Here is a 17,848-nt window from a genome sequence, read left to right on the forward strand (position 1 = left end):
GGTTCAGCAAGCAAGCAGCTGGAACAGTTGCTCCAAGAGCTTCAGGAATCAGTTCTTTGGCTCACTCAAGCATCATTTTTTCTCAAGGACCCAGGAACCCAAGACCAATCTCTCACAGCCATCTCCTTGAGCGAGGCCAAGGAGAGGTGACATATCCTTTAAAAGGACAGGGAAAGGGAAAGGCAAAGCAAATTGGTCAGCTGGGCATTTTAAATGGACAACAAAATGATGCAACCATTCCTTCTTGGACATTAACCAAGGAAAAAGCAGTCATGTCTTCCAGGCTCCAAATCTAATATAGTTTCAATGTGTATCAGAATGAGAAATAGGCATTTTACAGCCACAACTGTGGGAGGATTAAGGGCAACACATTGTCAAGAACTGACAATCTTCTGGCACCTTTTCAAGAGAATCTAGTGCCTCACAGAAGGTGGGACCGAGCTGAGACAAGACAGGTCCTGTTTGTTTCAGAAACAGGAGTGACTGGCTGTCTCTTGAGAAAGCAACATCCGGTAAAAAGGATGTGAACAGTCATCTCACGGAAGGAGATTGATGAGTTTTGGAGCTCCAGGAGGTCATCTGGAGGAGAAATGAGAATAGACAGCTTTTTACAGAGGACCTCCAGATAGCACAGGCTGTACAGAAACCCATCCAAATCACACCACGGGTTCAGCAAGGGGGTTTTGGACACAGTCTCATATTATTTGGGCTCATTTTTGAGAACCTATCGCTTTTCTTTAATGCTAGTTTTAAACTCACAGCCTAAAGGGATCAGTAGTCTACTTGGTGATTTTTTTTCTCAGTTAACTGTTACATTAAGTTTCTTTACTGCTGGGAGGACAAGATACAGAAGACTCACGTGTTTACAAGCCTCTTATTACTGCACACTTTGACACTGTGTTTCAGCACTTATGAATGTAACCAGGTTGCTGCATTACCTGCAACCCATCCAATCTATTCTGTAATATCTGTTCAGCTCTAAACTAGTCCTCCTAGAAAGCCTCAATATTCAGAGCACTGGTATGAATACAAAATCCTCAATTCATGTGGGAATAATTCAGAATTCATATATTCATAATGTTATGCAGAATTTTCAAATATCTACTTTAAATGGAAAAATAAATTGAAGAATCATGAATCCTAAAGAGTCAAAGTGGAACACCAGTCATAAACTTCAATACTATCTTGCTCTGTGCTAGAAAATGCTGCTCCCTCAGTATTTTTTTCAAATTTGTTTTCCAAATCTGCTATTACTGGGAATGTACTCTTTATCTTGCTCTTTTGAAAGTTTCTATCTCCCCTGCATTATTTTCTGGAAACAATACAGGGCTGTGACCCAAACAAAAGCAGAGCTAAAACGACAAGGAAACCAAATTTGCTACCTTCTGGTGCTACATGGTGCCTTGAGGATGCAGCTACAGACTGCCAACATTGCTGTAGCCAAAGAGCCAGTTGATCAGACAGAACAACACCCTTGCAAGGGCACTTCAACCCCATTCTCATTCCTCCCTCATCTAATGTTGTCAGAACATCTCCTTTTGCAGCACCAGCTGTGGCAATAATACTAGTTTTTTGTTGTGTTTAATGCAAGTGCAACCATTTCTCTGAAGCTACCTTAAACTTTCATAGAGACCAGAAGACTGACCTTGCTCCTGTTTTCTCAAACCCCACATTTTCTTTCTTGGTATGAAGTTTCTTAAATTCAGAATGCTCTGAATGTCTTGATGCTTCACTTAAGAGGAACAGGTCAATTCAGACAAGAAGCAACCAAAGTAAATTGAACTCTTTTGGTTGAAGTTTGTTAGCAGCTTTCCTTGAGAAGTTGTTTGAACTTTTGTTACAGTGTATTTTTGCACCTACCCCATCTGTAAGGATGGGACATGGCAATACTGAGGAGAAAGCTGCAGTCTACAGAGCGCTGAGAATCTCTGAGAATCCTCAGTGATTTCCCCTACAGTATTTGGACAAGCTGTTGAACTGTAGCCTGATTATCCAAATCAAACATACAACTCAAGGTTGGGTTAATTACAATGAATACTGCTGCAAGAAGGTATTATAGTCAAGGCAATCCAGACAAGTTTTCAATATCATGATGTAAACAGAGCAGCTATCACAACTTATTCACAAGACCCAACTCCCATTCACATCAGCTGGGAGAATCCCTCTGGCTTTCTTTTGATCAAATCACACCATTTCCAGTCAGTTAACATCTCCAATAAGGAATAAAAATGAAAAAGTCCAGTTTTACTAGAAAATCAGATCATCTTCATTCTCAAACGCAAGAAAATGACTAGTGTTGGCAAATGGTGCAGTGCTTTTTTCAGTATCATTACATGTGATATATCAATTCTAAGAATTCCCTGGGAAAATTATTTTTGTATCACGTTTTCTTTGTCACAATAACAAACTTTGCATTCTGTATCTATCTTAAAAAAAACCCAAAAACTAAAGGTCACAAGCCATGGTCATTAAAGAATAAACCAAACAAAAGAAAAACATACCACCCCCTCCCCTTCAGTAAAAATGTAGTCTGTCATAGAGAAGCATGATAACCATTCCTCAGTGCTGAGTCACAGAAAGAATTTTACAGTCTTTAATGGCCAATATGGAGTGACATTAACTTTTGTGACCCAGGACAATCACTGAAATGGCAATCATTTCACAGATTGTTTGAAAATTCAGCTTCTAAGAGAAAAATTGCTTTCTGTCTTGCAGGTCTAACAGCCACTGAACTGCAGCTCTGTGGCTAGTGGAGATACTTCTTTGGCCAAAATAATTTTTTCAAAACCCAACTGGCATATTTATTTAAACAGTTGTTTAAATTAAGAGAAACATACAGAATGACTAGATAACACTCTCTTCCACAGATCTCATATCTACAGTAAAGTCAGCATCCACATGCTCCACAACTATAGCTGGCAGTCAAAGACTATGAGCTTTACCTACCATATACTCTCACTGCTCTTCTTCTAGACTGTCTAACCAGCACCAGTGCCCAGATCAGCAGAACTGACGTGACCCTTAATTTCTTTCCGAAAATCAATCCAATGCATTAACGGCTGGATTTATGTTATTATTTCTAACAGTTCTGCCCTTAAGACTCCTGCAGCTACCTCCTACTTCATGGGTTTCAGGCAACTGGATACAGCCAAATAAAACACTCTAAAATGTAATATTGTCTGTTGAAAACAAATGCCATTCAAAACAAAAGGATGTCTTTCTTTACTTTTTAAATTACTACACGACTTAACATGATTCATTATCCAATTTCCAATGATCTGATCTGTTTCTCAGTTGGAATTTCTGCTCTGGATCAGCCAATTTGATGGGACCTTGCACGGTAAAGACTAGAGAACAAGGACTGCACAACAGTCACAGGAGGAGCAAAAGCTTCTTGTGTATCTTGAGTCCACAGTCAGGACTGCTGCCTCATGAGACTCACTGCTGTGCATTTATTAATTACAGAGTTCTTGAAATCACTGCGCTAAGCAATGTATTTATGTATTTTAAAACAACCCTGGTTATTTTTTTGAGTTTGGCTGGTCACCTGCAACACAGCTTATTTGGAAATGCATTAATGACCAGTCTGTGTCCTGCCTTTCCTTTAGAGATGGTACAACTGGCACCTGTTGATGACTTGCTTTTTTTATCTTAAGGAAATTGCTCCATAGGAACTATCTTCACTTGCCATTCTCAGGAGTCACTGTGCAAGAGGAGAGCTCTTCAGCTCCTTAGGATGGGAATAGGAGCTTTGAATTTGCTCAAGCATTAGGGTAGCTTACCTGGCAGCTTCTAAACTGCCTGAGGGGAATCAGGGACACATTCCCAATACATACACCTGTTTTTCCCCTAAGGATTTTTAAATAGTCTCACTGTAGAGCTTTCCAACCCTTTTTAGAAACCTTGTTTTCATGTAGTAGATACACCCAGTCTTAATGTCATTACAAAACAATCAGAATCAAAACAATTTCAGAAAGCACAGGGGTGAAGCTGTATTAAGACAGTGGGATCAAAACTACTTCAGTTGCTGAAGACAGCCTTAGAAGGGGGGGAAAAAAAGTAATTCAGGAATACATGGAAGGACCTGTAGCATAACTACTAAATTTCTAACAACATACACAGAAATCAGCACAGAGGACAGTGACCTGGAAGCACAAGCTATTTACCTGAACAGTTTAATGTGTTTATGCTTTGGAAATGTTTTAGTATTTTCAATATATTTACCTTCTGCAAGGCGGACACTTAAAACAAGTTAAAAGCATATTTCTAGGCAGCTTAACATATTCCTTTGTACAGATACAAAGCTCAATTTTTTTTTTTTAAATAAAAGGGCTCCACATGTTGAAGGAGAGGGCTCTGTTTCACATTTTGGCAGAGGGGCAAAGAGTTTGAAAAATTATATTGATCTTAACTGAGCCAAAAGGTGTTTCAGACTTTCAACAGAAAATGCACACAGAACTATTCTTGCCCACAGGGTGAGAATTGGCAGCTAATCACTTTAAAAAAAAAAAAAACAACAGGAAAAGTGCTCCAAAATTAATTACTAGCATATTTTTATGCCATACTTCTCACATTCTCTGTCTTGGCAGGAGAAACTATTCTGGGGGGATATCAGTTTTACATTTCTGACTTCTGTGGAAAAAAATACATGAACGGTTTTAAAATTTAATATCAGCCTGGCTTCAAATAAAAAAGTTAGTTGTCCATCATTTTTACATTTTCTAAATGACTGGGTCAATCAGATGCCAGATGAACTGTACAGCACATAAAAGATGGACACTAAAGCCTCTGTATTTATCTTGCATAACCTCCCTGCCAAACCTAATATGCATTACTACTTTGTTATGGTGTTTCAGGTATGAAGAAGCAGGATCATCTCCAAATGATAATCTAACCTCCATGGTCCACTGACTGTGATATTTCACGCACAGCCATCAGCTAGGTTGCAGACAGTGAACTGCAAATGTAAGCGTTCTTCATGTAATCCAATAATAACATCCCTCGGTAATTCAACACAAAATTTGAACTGAAGGTATCAGGCATCTGTCCTGTAACTCCAAGTCCCTTTCCTCTCTTTTTGATATGGAAAGTCGATTATGCAACTGCTTAATAACATTAGTCCTCCTCAGAGATTTTTACTTTTAAGAGAGTAACATCTGCATTACAACAAACATTCATCCCAGTACTTCTTCCTAAAGAAGTGATCCTTCAACGCTCTCAGGCTACCTTGAGTGGTGAAATTGAAGAGTGCAGGTTTATCTCGCCCATTTGGTAACTTGACATTTGGGTCCCGTAGTTCATCGAAGAAAGAGTGTGCACAGGCCTCCAGGGGAGTCAGGCGGGCAGTGGGGGTGTACTCCAACAGACGGCTACATAGCGCGATCGCTTCTGGTGGAGTGCGGGGCCGGAAGACCTAAAAGAACAACAAGAAAACAAGCAAGGAGAAAGGGGTTGTCTGGGTATACTCCTTTGTCGACCAGAAGCAAGTCAGAGCAATTAAACCTCTCACTGCCCAGCAAGCTGGAAGAAACTTGCATTTTGTGCTAATCAAAGTCCTGCAGTAAGTATGGGAAAATCCAGTTCCTGGGGTTGAGAAAGGGTTAATTGCAACGTCTTGCACTAGAGTGAAGGTGCAATGCCAGCAAGAGACTTCATGAGAGCGCACTCAGAAAAACAACTTTGAGAATGAAGGGGAAACTCATTCAAAAATCATGATGAACACACACAGGTGCTACCAGCCATGCATATGGGGTGGAGTGAAGGTGGGGAGGAGGGTTGAAATGAGCAGGATTCAGTGAATATAAAAATATAATAAAGCCCCGCTACAGTTCTGGGTTGTTTTTTTTCTGGCTAGTGCATGAAGTCTTACTAACACAGACTTTTGCAGGCAGGCAGGTCAGATTGTTGCTATGGAGGCTGCTGTTCAACTTTGGAGAACAACAAGGAAAACACGGGTGGGGTTGCAGGAAATGTCTAGCTCCAATTTGCAAGTTACTCCTTCTGCGACCTTATTCTGGCAAGTCTCTCTTGTAAGTTTATTGGGATAATTCCTGCACATTTGGTATTTGTAAGGACAGCTGAAAATTGCATCAAGAAAACCAACTATTTTACTCTAACAGATTTTTACCTTGAGTGATTACAAAAAGGAGTTCTTCACTGCAGTTTTGTTTTAAACCTCTAAGGATGGTTCTACCCACTGCCAATCACACTCCCATCCTCTTTTCTCATGACATCATAAGCAAAATAGGAGGTAATAATGTATGTGACCTGGATGGCCTCCTCAAGCGTTTGCCTCTTGCTATGTTACAGGTGATATGCAGTTTGGGGAAAGGGAGTAGGGTGGGCACGAGTGTTAAGTTCTGATGCCAGCATTTTTGGTGAAAACTGAGCTAATTCAAAATGCCTTTGCACCAAGTGCAGGTGAACTCAAGCCACGCAGCACCAAGGAGCAAAAAAAAAAAAAAAAAAAAAGGCATGACATGGTAGTTAATCACAGATGAGGAACTTGCACAGGCACTCCTTTGGTAGGTTTTAAACCAGACATATATGCTCTTTTGCATGAGAATCAAACACAAATGTCAAGTTCTGCAGGGACTGAAATTTTATTCCCTTGGTGCCCATCTGGGTCAGGAGCATTAACGTTTGCTGCAGTGTGTGCTGTACTAACTTGTATGGCAAGGAATCCTGACTCAGGGAGTCAAGGAGCCAGGTATAAGAAGAGTTGACTTTATTCCTACTATGAGGTTGTTGCAAAACAAACTGAAAATGTTTTTGCACAAGGCCTATAATGACAAAAAGGAAGGCTTTAGCTTAACGCTGCTGGCAGAGAACCTCTACTGACCACTGTGCCATCTATGTAGGGTCATGTGAAGGGGCAGCAGAAGCTGCTTTGTGCCTGCTGCCTGCAGAGCTCGGATTTCTGGTCACAGCGCACAGTGGATACAATTATCACTCCCAAGACACAGCCTGACCTGAACAAAATCTAAGACTGTCTCCAATTAAAAAAAACACCAGTCAACCTTGTGGCTTTCCTTCCCCTCCACCCCCCACCCCACAGTGAGTAGCACAAATGAGTATGTCTTGAGGTAAACCCACAGAAGTGAAGTTGTTTTATATTTAAAATGAGGTAAAACTACTGAGGTGTCCCTCATGCACCTTAGCAGTGATACTTTAACAGGACTGATTTACCACAGCTTGAAACTTAAGTACTTCACTCTTAGCTGTGTTTTTTCCCCTCAGAACAGCTCACATGACAGTCACTATAGATTTTAAAAAGAAAACCATTTTTTTTCCTTAGGTAAAGACCACAAGCCAAGCCCTTATGTTGAGCAAATTAGTAGGCAGACAGCCACAAATCTGATATCTGTAAAAGGAGTACTTGTTTGTCCACTCTTAAACTCCTCATTTTCAAGTCCGTGAAACCCTACTATGGGTTTACCCTGGTATGAACTGCTCAGCCTGCCTTTATATCTGGAATTAAGTCACTTGGGATAGACAGTTCCTGAATTCTGCCCTAACTGCTTCAATCCAGGAAGGGGGGGGGGGGAACGAGAAGGCCTCACAGGGCTTTCCCTGCAACAAGTGGTGAGTACCACATGAAGCAAGTTACAGGTCTGTGCCCATCTCATCTTTACCACCTTGTGTTACAACATTCGCCTGGCTGCTACCTCACAGATGCGGTTTGAACTCAAATATTCCACTTCTAGCATTTCTCTTTTTTTTTTTTTTACAAGGCTAGGCCTAGTAATTTGAAAAAATGTTTAAGTACATACCCGTACTCCTGAGGTGAAATGTCCTGTTCCTGACGAGTCCTAAAGATGATAATGCAGTGAAATAATCCAAACAGGGGGAGTCAATCCAAAAGAGAATAGTCCAGCAAGGAAAAATATAGCCAATATTATAAGAAATCCATGGTGTGGGGGACATAGTAAATGTTTATACAATTAGAAACTTTAAACATCAGTCTCCATAGCAGCAAGTCCAACTTCACCACAGTGTATGCCAAAAAATTGATTGTGCAATGGTGAGGCATAGTATAGAAACATTTCTATATGAAATTTATGTTCCAATGCCAGTGCATTTACTAAAAAAATAAAAAAAATTGAAATCAAAACTCTAACTTGAACTAAAAGGGTAATTGAAATTCCCAAAGAATTTTCAGTCCTTGGTCCTGGATATAAACGTCCACAGAACCGTGTGGCCAGATTAGTTTGTCTCCAAAGGTTCATCCCACTTGTAAATCTGTCTCAGACACACAATGTAAACTTTTGGATGGTTTTGGTTTTTTTTTTCAAAAAACCCAAACCCCTAGCAATTTATAATTTGTGTTGAAGACAAAGTAAAAATCAAAGATCTGTACTTTAAATTTGGATACTTTTAATTTGTGTGTGCTATGAGTACCTCAGGCCGCCGCGGATTATTCTCCATTTTGGATTGACTTCCCCCGCCACTGGATTTTGTTTGCTGGCGTTATCTCTTTAGGATTCTTCAGGAACTGGACGTACCACCTCAGGAGTGCGGGTATGGACTGAATTTCTTTCTATTGCGGGTTTATTCCCCCTCATACCCGTCGCACCCATTACTTAAGAAATTTTTTTTCCCCTCAATTTGTCCCTCCCACCTCCCTTTTGAATAATGCCCTAAGAAATAAAAGCCAAACCCTCTGCAGTCTTTTAGCTCTTCCCATTCAACACAGTTCCACCGGGAAAGCTGCCCAATTCACCCACCGAGAACTACGCGAGCAGCTGCCGCCCACGGCAACGGATACGCCAGCACTTCCATGCCACGGGGCATCGATGCCAAGGCAATGCTGGGCTGATGCTCCGTGGTGGAAGGGGTGGGAGGACAGATAGACAGTGGGACTCGTGAGCCATGAAGCCCTCGCACGTACGTCTCAGCAGGAGTTTAAAGTCTCTGTAGTTCTCAGTGAGGGAATCAATTTAGTAAATAATCCGCGGATTATTTTTAGTCTGCGGACTAAAATTTAGTGCACGGACTAAAATCCGGCCCATCGGAGCAAAGTCTGTCTCGGTCTAAAATACATCTGGGTGAAAGCAAAAGAAAATAAAAATTAAAAAAAAGAAAGAAAAAGGAGAAAGGAAAATAAAAAAAAGGAAAAAGCTAAGTGCACAAAGTGTTTGGGCGGACTAACATTTAGTATGCAGACTAAATACGGCCGGGCAAAAGGCACAGCAAGGCCACAAACAAACAAACAAAAAAAACCCAACAAAAACAAATCAAAAATAAAACACTGACAGGAACTTTTAAAGCAATCAGATACTACCCCACCGGCGCAACAATTCATTTTTCTAAAATGAAACAAGACCTTGTGTAAGGCTATTTGTCCACAGGAGGGACCGAAGGCTCAAGTTTTCATTTTAAAAAATGAACCTGTTTTGGAGATAAACAAATGCAAAAAAAAAGGCTTTACATACAATATTCTTGAAGGAAAATTTGCACTTGAATAACTCAAAACCTCTTGTTTCTGCAAAGCAAATGAATTTCAGGCTGAGACCCAGGTTGCTGGTTTTTGTTTGTTTGGGATTTTTTTTGGATGAGCTACAAAAAATCTCTTGAATGATCATGTCAAAGGGAAATGCTGACTCATCCAAAGCCACAGCTTTTGGTGCTTTTGTTGGTTTTCCCTCCCCCAATAAATCTATACCTCACCAAAAAGCTGAGGGACCAGTGCAAGTTCTTTCTTTGTTCAGGCATGCTGGTGATGCTCAAACACAGACAGACCATAACAGCTAGTCAGCAGACATACTCCTCTCTCCTTTTCAAGCTGCACTGCTATAAGTGCAATTTTTTTAAAGTTACTCCCCCTTTATTCTTCTGGAACTACTACCACCTTCAACATTTCAAAAACGATTGCCAGGCTTAAATGCCCCTGGTGCACTATGTGGCTCTCGTCCCCTAGTGACTTGAATTTAAATGAAGTCTTTGTGCACCAGCAGAGTGGTCACATTTTACCTTACTAATCTGAAATAGTTCCTACCAGTGTAGCAGAGTTCATGCCCCTTCTGAATTTTATTTTTTTGCACACATGGAGAGACAAAAGAAAAAGGATGGAAAGCACAGAATTCTCCTATTTCACTTCACTCACATAGCATTCAGTTCTCAAATAAAACCACATGGGGCAAGAGCTAAGTATTGTTTTACCAGAATAGTTGCTCTGACTTTCAGTTCATTGACATTCTTCAAACAAACTTTCCATGCACAACACGGAGCACGTCTTGGTCTAATTAAGCCCCAAAGCCAAAGCTTCACAATGTGACACCAAGGTGCTCTTCCAGCCAGTGTATATTAAAAGGCATGATTTCATGCCATCAACCACTGTGCATTTTGCATGCAGATTGTGAATACTGCCCGCGTGCTGCGCTCCCTAAGAGAGCAGAGGCTTATGAAAATGACATCTGTTGCTAACACATCAAGTTGGTGACACCATGGTTAAAAATTTCCTCACCAGCTTCAGACTCATGTGCTTTGCCAAGAACCACCCACGCCACCAATTCAAGGCTGACAGTCTGTGCACATCTCCTTTCGGTTTGTAAGCACATTTTTTCTGGCACATGAACATTAGGTAAGAGAGAAAGCTCCTCCCTTCAACCAAAAGCTTGCACTGTTTACAAGCAAAGTCACCAGATGTAGAACACGACCCTCAAATCAACTTTTTAAAAATGCAATCACACAATACGATTACTATAACCTTAGGAGAGGAAGCAGTATTTTGATCAAGTTTAACACAATAAGGCTTATGATAAACGTGACACATTCACAAATACAAAAGGAGAGGGAAGAGACACAGAAGACAGCAATTTATGCACTGGGCTCTACCTGACACAAAAAAACCCAAAGGTGCATCAGAAGTTCTGCCCTTGGGACTGGTCTTGTTCCAAAGGCCTGAGAATTTCAGATTGGGATTTCTGAAATATGACATTTGGCTATTTTGACATGCATAAAACCTACATGATAAAAATGAAGGTTAAAAAAAGTTCACAAAAGAGGCACTGGTGTTGGGAGTGATTTAAAAATATATATAAGTCCCCCAACTTCCATCTCTGATTAAATCCCCCTATGTTTTTCTCTAAAAAGCAGCTGGGAAACAGTAAATGCCTTATTAATCAAGAGTCCCAGTCAGATGGCACTTAGACGGGGGAAAATGAAATAAAGAGAGAAGGGTTAAGTGGCTTACAAATGAGCCAACACAGAACTGGGAACGGGACCAGGAACCTGTCTCCAAAGCTACTTCTTGTTGAGACCACACACTTGTTACTGGGCTCCTTCCATTGAGGACCTGGTAGAGACAAAATGAGCTAGCATTTATTACCCAGTGCATGTGCTCTTCTTCTATTGAGCTCTAAAGGAAAGCAACAAAGCTAAGCAGAACAAACAGCTCCCCTTCTTCTGAGACAGAACCCCCAAAAATTTATTTCTGAAAGTGCTCTCAGCCTCACTGGGACAGCCACTATGAACAGCCTAGACAGATGTGCTGCAATGTGATGGCTAAACAGATGGTACATTGTGAAAGACATGTTAAACTTCACATTTGATTTCTGAGTTGCACTGATGGAAATCAATTCTTAATGTTAAATTAGTGCTTGCTCACTTACTGTTAAGTGATACTTCCTTTGCTGCACACGAATTGGGCAGAGGCAGGGTAATTTACCACCCAGCAAACCTGGCTTCTTTTCTTATGCTTTAGATGGAGATAAGAGATTTACACTGTCAAAAATCATTGCTACTACAAAAGGAGCTGGCAAACATGAAAATGCCAGAAAAACTTGGGTTTTCTTCTTTTAAGTTAGTCTCCTGCAGAGCTGTTTCCACTCTTTGCTTGGAAAGTCATTACACACCAAGTGAAAAACAGAACTGCATTCTTTAGAAAGAGGTCAGGGCATGGTTTCACAACAGGCACAAATCACCTCCAGTTCGTGCTGGAAAGGACAGTTCTGCCCTTTTGGCCATGCACATCTGCCCTTGTCTCAACACTTGCAGTCTGGGCTTAATGGTCAGTCAGGTAAAGAAGGTGATGCAAATCCTGAACATTTGTGTTATTCAAGAGGTTTTTGCTACTATGCAAACTGTAATATGTATCAGGAATATGCAGGTGGGAGGTGGAGAACTGACCCTGCTCCATGATGAACTCAATGCCAATGATGAAACTGCAACCAAAGAGACATCTCATCTCCACTGGACCTTTGTATCTCTACAAAAGATCAGACCCCAATCTCAGAAAGAAGAGTTTGCATTTTCAGCTTGAATTCAAATGCAAGTCCACTGACAAGATTTCTGACAAAAGTGCTTTTGCTTTCTTTTGTCATCAGTCATAATTAGAAGTGACAAAACGAGCTGTCTGTTTATCCATTTTACTGTTTGGTATTCTTCCTTGAATCTGCAGTATGAGCAGTCACTTTGGAAGCATTACAAGCAAAACAATCTGCTTAAGAACTAGACAAGAACAAGGAGAGCAGGAGTAGGACAGGATGAAGACATGAAACTGATTCTGGAGAGTGGAAAAACACGCTCATGAGAGAGACCAGCCTCTACATCCCAATCCTAGAGTGTGGGGAAGACGACAGGACTGTCTGATACGAGCACAGAAATATTCAAAGTAAAGTGATTAGTGTGCTAATACACACACAAAGAATACACACATACACGAGGATACAGAGACTAAAATATTTGGCAAGTATTTTATAGTATTAGCAGAAATTATTTCATAATACAGGCAGAAATACAGATCCTAAAGTCAATATCCAAAGCTACTCTATAATACAGCCAATCATGATTCTGCACAACTTCAGCTGCAGCCAGAAGTGGCCAATTGTTTTGGCAAAGTGCTAGAAGGGATGAGCTACAATCTCTAGTTTCATCTTAGACACTGTTTTCCTCTGCTGACTTGAAGACAGACAGAAAAGCACTCTGAACAGTTAAAGTAATGAAAAACAAAAAAAAAAAAAAAAAGGAAGTGCTTACAAAGCTGGGAGGAACCCTGCCCTAGTGTCCCACAACTTCATGGTGAAGGCAAAGTGCTGCAGAGAAAAGTCCTCATGTATTCATCCACAAGAGTGCACAGCAGAAGGGCAGAGATGCTCAAAACCAATCTAGACATGACAGTTTTTCTCCCTCTCTCTTCCACTGCCAGATAAATTACTCTTGTCTTTTTCCATCTCAGTGCTGACTTGAAAATTATTAGTCCAACACCTATTCAGCTAGCTACCATAGATTTGGGGATGGCAAATCAAGCCATTCTCTTTAGTACACTCAAATTTATCTCATCAGAAGTATATTTAAAAAATGCCTGCATGTTTGAACCATCTTGCAAGTATTTTCAGAAGATCAGAAACAAAGGCCACAAAACCACAGCACACTGAAGAAACTCACTGTCTATTTTTAAGAGCTGCCTGCAGTGGAAACTGCTTCCATGTCCATATAATGGAGACAAGGTAGAGGTTAAGATTCGAGTAAAGGAAACTCTCTTTGCTGTTACAACCTGTTGTACTGTTCTGCCATCATGAACCATGGGCATGCTTACAGTATATATATATATAATATATATATATATATTATATCATATATATTATATATATGTACATATTTCATTATACTGCCCTTATACCGGCAAACATGTGGCAGTATCCTTGGGTGGGGGGAAAAAATACAAACAAGTAATTTCCCCCATGCAGAAGGGGCTTTAACTAAGTACTGATATTACATTTACTATGATCTTAGTCAAATGAGATCTTTTACTAGCTGGATGCAAGGGGAAAGGCAGGCTATCACAGACGAACATTTTACGTATTTCTGGAAATAATCACAGCACATTCTTTGTTTGTCATCACCCCAAGGATCTGAGATCTGAAAGTAGCTTCTGAGTAATGCTAGGATAAAGGCCAGCTGTAATGGGGCCATGGTAAGCAATGTCCATCTACCACAAGCTCATGAAGCCTGCATTCAGACCTTTTGTCAGCTGTCCCTCTGTCTCTGCCCCCTCCAAAAGGGCTGGAAGCTTCAGAGAAAGCTCACTGCCAAAGCTGAACTTCAACAGCCCTGTGATTTATAATCTTGTACTTGATCCCAAATTTTCTCCTTGGCCTTCCTGTCACACAGTTATACACTATAGGTGAAGCTTAGTCAGAAGAAGAGAAACAAGTATAAAGATTAGTAGCACAGATCAGACTGCACTTCCAAGAACAGAGAAGGTTCAAGGAGTTTAGGTGGTTGAAAGACACAAGCAAAAGTCTGACTAGTAAAAATGACAGCGACAAAATCTCTAGAAAGGATAGTAACTTCTATTTGATGAGTTGGTAACACTGGAAAAACTGGGCAGGTTTTCTGACCCAAGATATACTTGAAGACATGACTGTGTGTCTAAAAGCCTATCTATTTTTTTCTGACTGTTATCAGTCAGTCAAAAGCTATTCACACCCCTGAATTGCTTCTCTTATAACATGATGCTACTTACTTCACAGAGCAAGGCAGACAAGCCATAGGATGCACCTCTATTAATACAAAATGTGAAGTTAAAACAAAGGGAGGTTTGGGTGAAAAGAACAGCTGCATTACTAAATTCAACACACTGGTATTCTGAAGAGGACCCCCTGGCCAAAGAACTAAAATGTTGTGGATTCCTCCTTTTAAGACTGAGGTTGTAGGGTTGGGGTGCCAGGAGAAAAACAGAGAAGTCCTGTTTCGGAAGAATGGTTTGAAAGATTCCTGGAAAGTTTGGATTCTCTTTTCTTTGGCTAGCCAGGGACATGCTGAACTCCCATTGTCATCTGCCTCATGCACATAAACTGGTATAAAACCACACAGGTGCTTGGGCAACACAGAACCATATTGGAGATTAGAGAGAGGTCTCTGTATGTTTTATAACAAGAGATTACAGCTCTTAAATTACAAAAGTACTTCAATCTCAAATGGTCAACAGATTGCAAACCAGTCTGCAAATAGTCTGCACTGTACACTCATATTATTGCTGTAGCACAGAAAAATATTTTTTAGAGTTTTTTTGACTTCTTTCATAATCTATGAAGAAATGGTTAAAGATTAAACCTTGTTAATTTGAGATCTCTTTCTTCACACTACTACATCTCACTGCCTATCAATACTGTATTAGGATGATACCAATCCACTTCTACTAAAAAGTCTAAGATGGATCTATGAAGGAAGACTTCAAATTTCCACAAAGCTTGTGCTCAAAATTCCAATTTCAGCCTGAAACTTACTGAATCTGCGAAACAATATTCCTTCATGGACTTGTCTGTATCCAGTCTTTCTCTAGCTCTTTGAAAAACCCAGAATTTATTTCATTGCACTATAGCACCAGCCACCATTCTTCTTCACCTAGCATGTAACAGCAAATGCAGCAGATTACACCACCACAGCAATACTGAGTAGGAAAGTAACATACTTATGCCTGCCAGAAATACCTAAAAGAACAGACCAGAACCAGATACATCCAACTGAAGTCAGCACCACAGAACTTCAGATGCAACTTACAGATACTACAGCTTCCAAAGAAAATTCTTAATTGCCTTCTACACACACTTTTGCAGACCAAGAAAGTTCCCTGAAAACAAGAGCAAACCAAAGACCTTACTTTTGTATAGATTACCAGCCTGGAAGCAAGCAGTTACAGACTGCATACTGGGCATCTCCACTGCATGAAATTAACTCCTAGGACCTACAAACTCCTCGACTTTGACAAACACACATTAAACACCACAAAACAACAAGGAGAATGCTCTTGTGTCCAAGAGCTTATACCTGGGAGTTACTACATTCTCAGTAATTCTCTCTCAAACATGCGGAAAACTAGCTGCCTGGAAGATTTTCCACACAAAAAACATCTTTAACTTCTGTCTGCTGAATCCTCTGGTCATAACTACTCCACAAAAATAACGACCTTCTATCTAGAGTAATCTTCAATAATTCTTTAGCTTAGATGGCAAGGATTTGTGCCTTTGAAGTGGCAACCTAAAGTTCAAGTCCTGTTGTAAACTACCTGTAGGACTATAGTTACATACACAGTTGTAACAAAAAAAACCCAAAACCAGACAATGAGTAACAATATTTGCACTTTCACTTCTTTAGTCCTTCCTTTTCTTTCAAAGCCACAGCTCTAAAGAAGTTTTTCCTCACACACCTTTCAATTCTAAGATACAGAAGCTCCAAGAGGATTGCATATGCTCACTAACATGTCATCAGATGTTATCCCAATTCAACTGGGTAAGAAACACCAATTCTACATATTACTGCTAAAATCTTTCACATCTCAACATGCTCAAAATGTTGAAAGGGAAGGATCTTGAGAAGTAATACATTGAGAAGATAAGCATCATTACCAACACCATGCTGGATAATCCATTTTGTTAATTTAGCATTTGCATAATAAGTACAGATCTCATAAATGAAGTATCATGTAACCCAATTGTAATTAACTGGTTTAAATCCTATTCTACACCCAGCTGACATCAGGAAGAGCTGTGTGCAGAATGACTTGAGAATGAGAAGCTACGCTGCAAGCACAACTCTTCTGAACTAATTGTGCACTAATGGAGAATGCAGATTTGATCTTCTGGCAAGCTCCTCTCAATTCTTTGTAATTGACTTAATTTCACTTCTGATCCTTTACAACAACCCAAAAGCATTCTTTATAAATAGAATGAAGTCTCAGTCTTTTCTTGAAGCTTCCATTTGCCAAAAGATCTCTGCTGTGGTCTAACAGACCATCAGGTGCACACAGATGATTCTTAAGACTATTCAGGCATAAGATGAGTTGCTCAGATCAGATGCTTAACTGTGTTCTACAGTACATCTCTGCACTTCTACTCCACTGCATATTAATTTAACCCCCTCTAATCCAAACATCTTTAATGCAGGAATTCAGATGCAACTCTAATATTCAGTGCTACAAGGTTTTTGGACTTATTTTTGTGATTTTTATCATGATGCAATTCAAAACAGAAGAGACTGCTCCCAGAGACTTCTGTCTTAATTTTTTTCCCTTGTTAACATAAAGCCTTGCTGGATCTACTAGGCTCCCATGCTATTATACACACAGAAAATAAGTCTGATATGGAAATGCAAACAAGGAATTAGTGGGGGAAAGGAGAATTCACGTGGTACATGACTCATTGGAGAATCTGTCACAAAAATACTGACATGTAGTACCTGCCCTGACATGTACCTATCATGTACATGGTCTCCTATCAACTAGCTTTAATTAGTTTATTCAGAGTTTCTATCACAACAGAGCATTTGGTCCAAAAGAATCTGACCTGACCATGTGTTCAGCTAAGGATGCAATCCTTCCATGCACAGATATTACTTTCTTAGCAGAAGGAAACCTGAGTGTTGAGATATGATGAAAATACCCTATGACTATATCAGACATTCCTCAAGCAGTAAAAATAAAACATTAACTACCCAGGTTTCAATTGTTTCAGACACAATATTTAATTTATTCCACACCCAAGTGGCTAACTAAATGATTGTTACTCTGTCCCAAGTCAAATATTCATCATTCCTTGATATGTGGAAGACTTATTAATTGTGTAGCAATATATTTGTTTCCATGCTAGCAGCTTCCTTTTTGATCGTGGAGGTTATAATATTGTCTGCATGTACTGCATTGGTGTCTCCCTGTGAAATCTAGGTAATAAGAAACCTTAAGAAGTAACTCCAAGAAAAAACACCCCCCTCAACAGCAAACCTACAGGAGTACAAACAGAATATTATCTATGAGTGAAGCAGTTAAAACAGTGACTGTCAGCCCTCTTCACAACATGTAACAGTATTACAAAAGTGTCATATGTACCACTGGAACATTTTCTCATTTCTG

General features: G+C 40.0%; 1 protein-coding gene across 1 annotated transcript in view; it reads right to left on the reverse strand.

Moving 5' to 3' along the window:
• Window positions 1-17,848, reverse strand: part of GSK3B (glycogen synthase kinase 3 beta) — a 157,212-nt gene that overhangs the window by 13,313 nt on the left and 126,051 nt on the right. The window contains exons 11-12 of the mRNA XM_029960636.1: window positions 7,773-7,811; window positions 5,227-5,413 (exon numbers count right to left, since the gene is read on the reverse strand). Of these exons, the coding sequence (XP_029816496.1) occupies window positions 5,227-5,413; window positions 7,773-7,811 (226 nt within the window). The remainder of the gene's footprint in view (window positions 1-5,226; window positions 5,414-7,772; window positions 7,812-17,848) is intronic.

This window comes from Manacus vitellinus, unplaced genomic scaffold (assembly GCF_001715985.3).
Source record: "Manacus vitellinus isolate BGI_N305 unplaced genomic scaffold, ASM171598v3 scaffold_28_pilon, whole genome shotgun sequence".
NCBI lineage: Eukaryota > Metazoa > Chordata > Aves > Passeriformes > Pipridae > Manacus > Manacus vitellinus.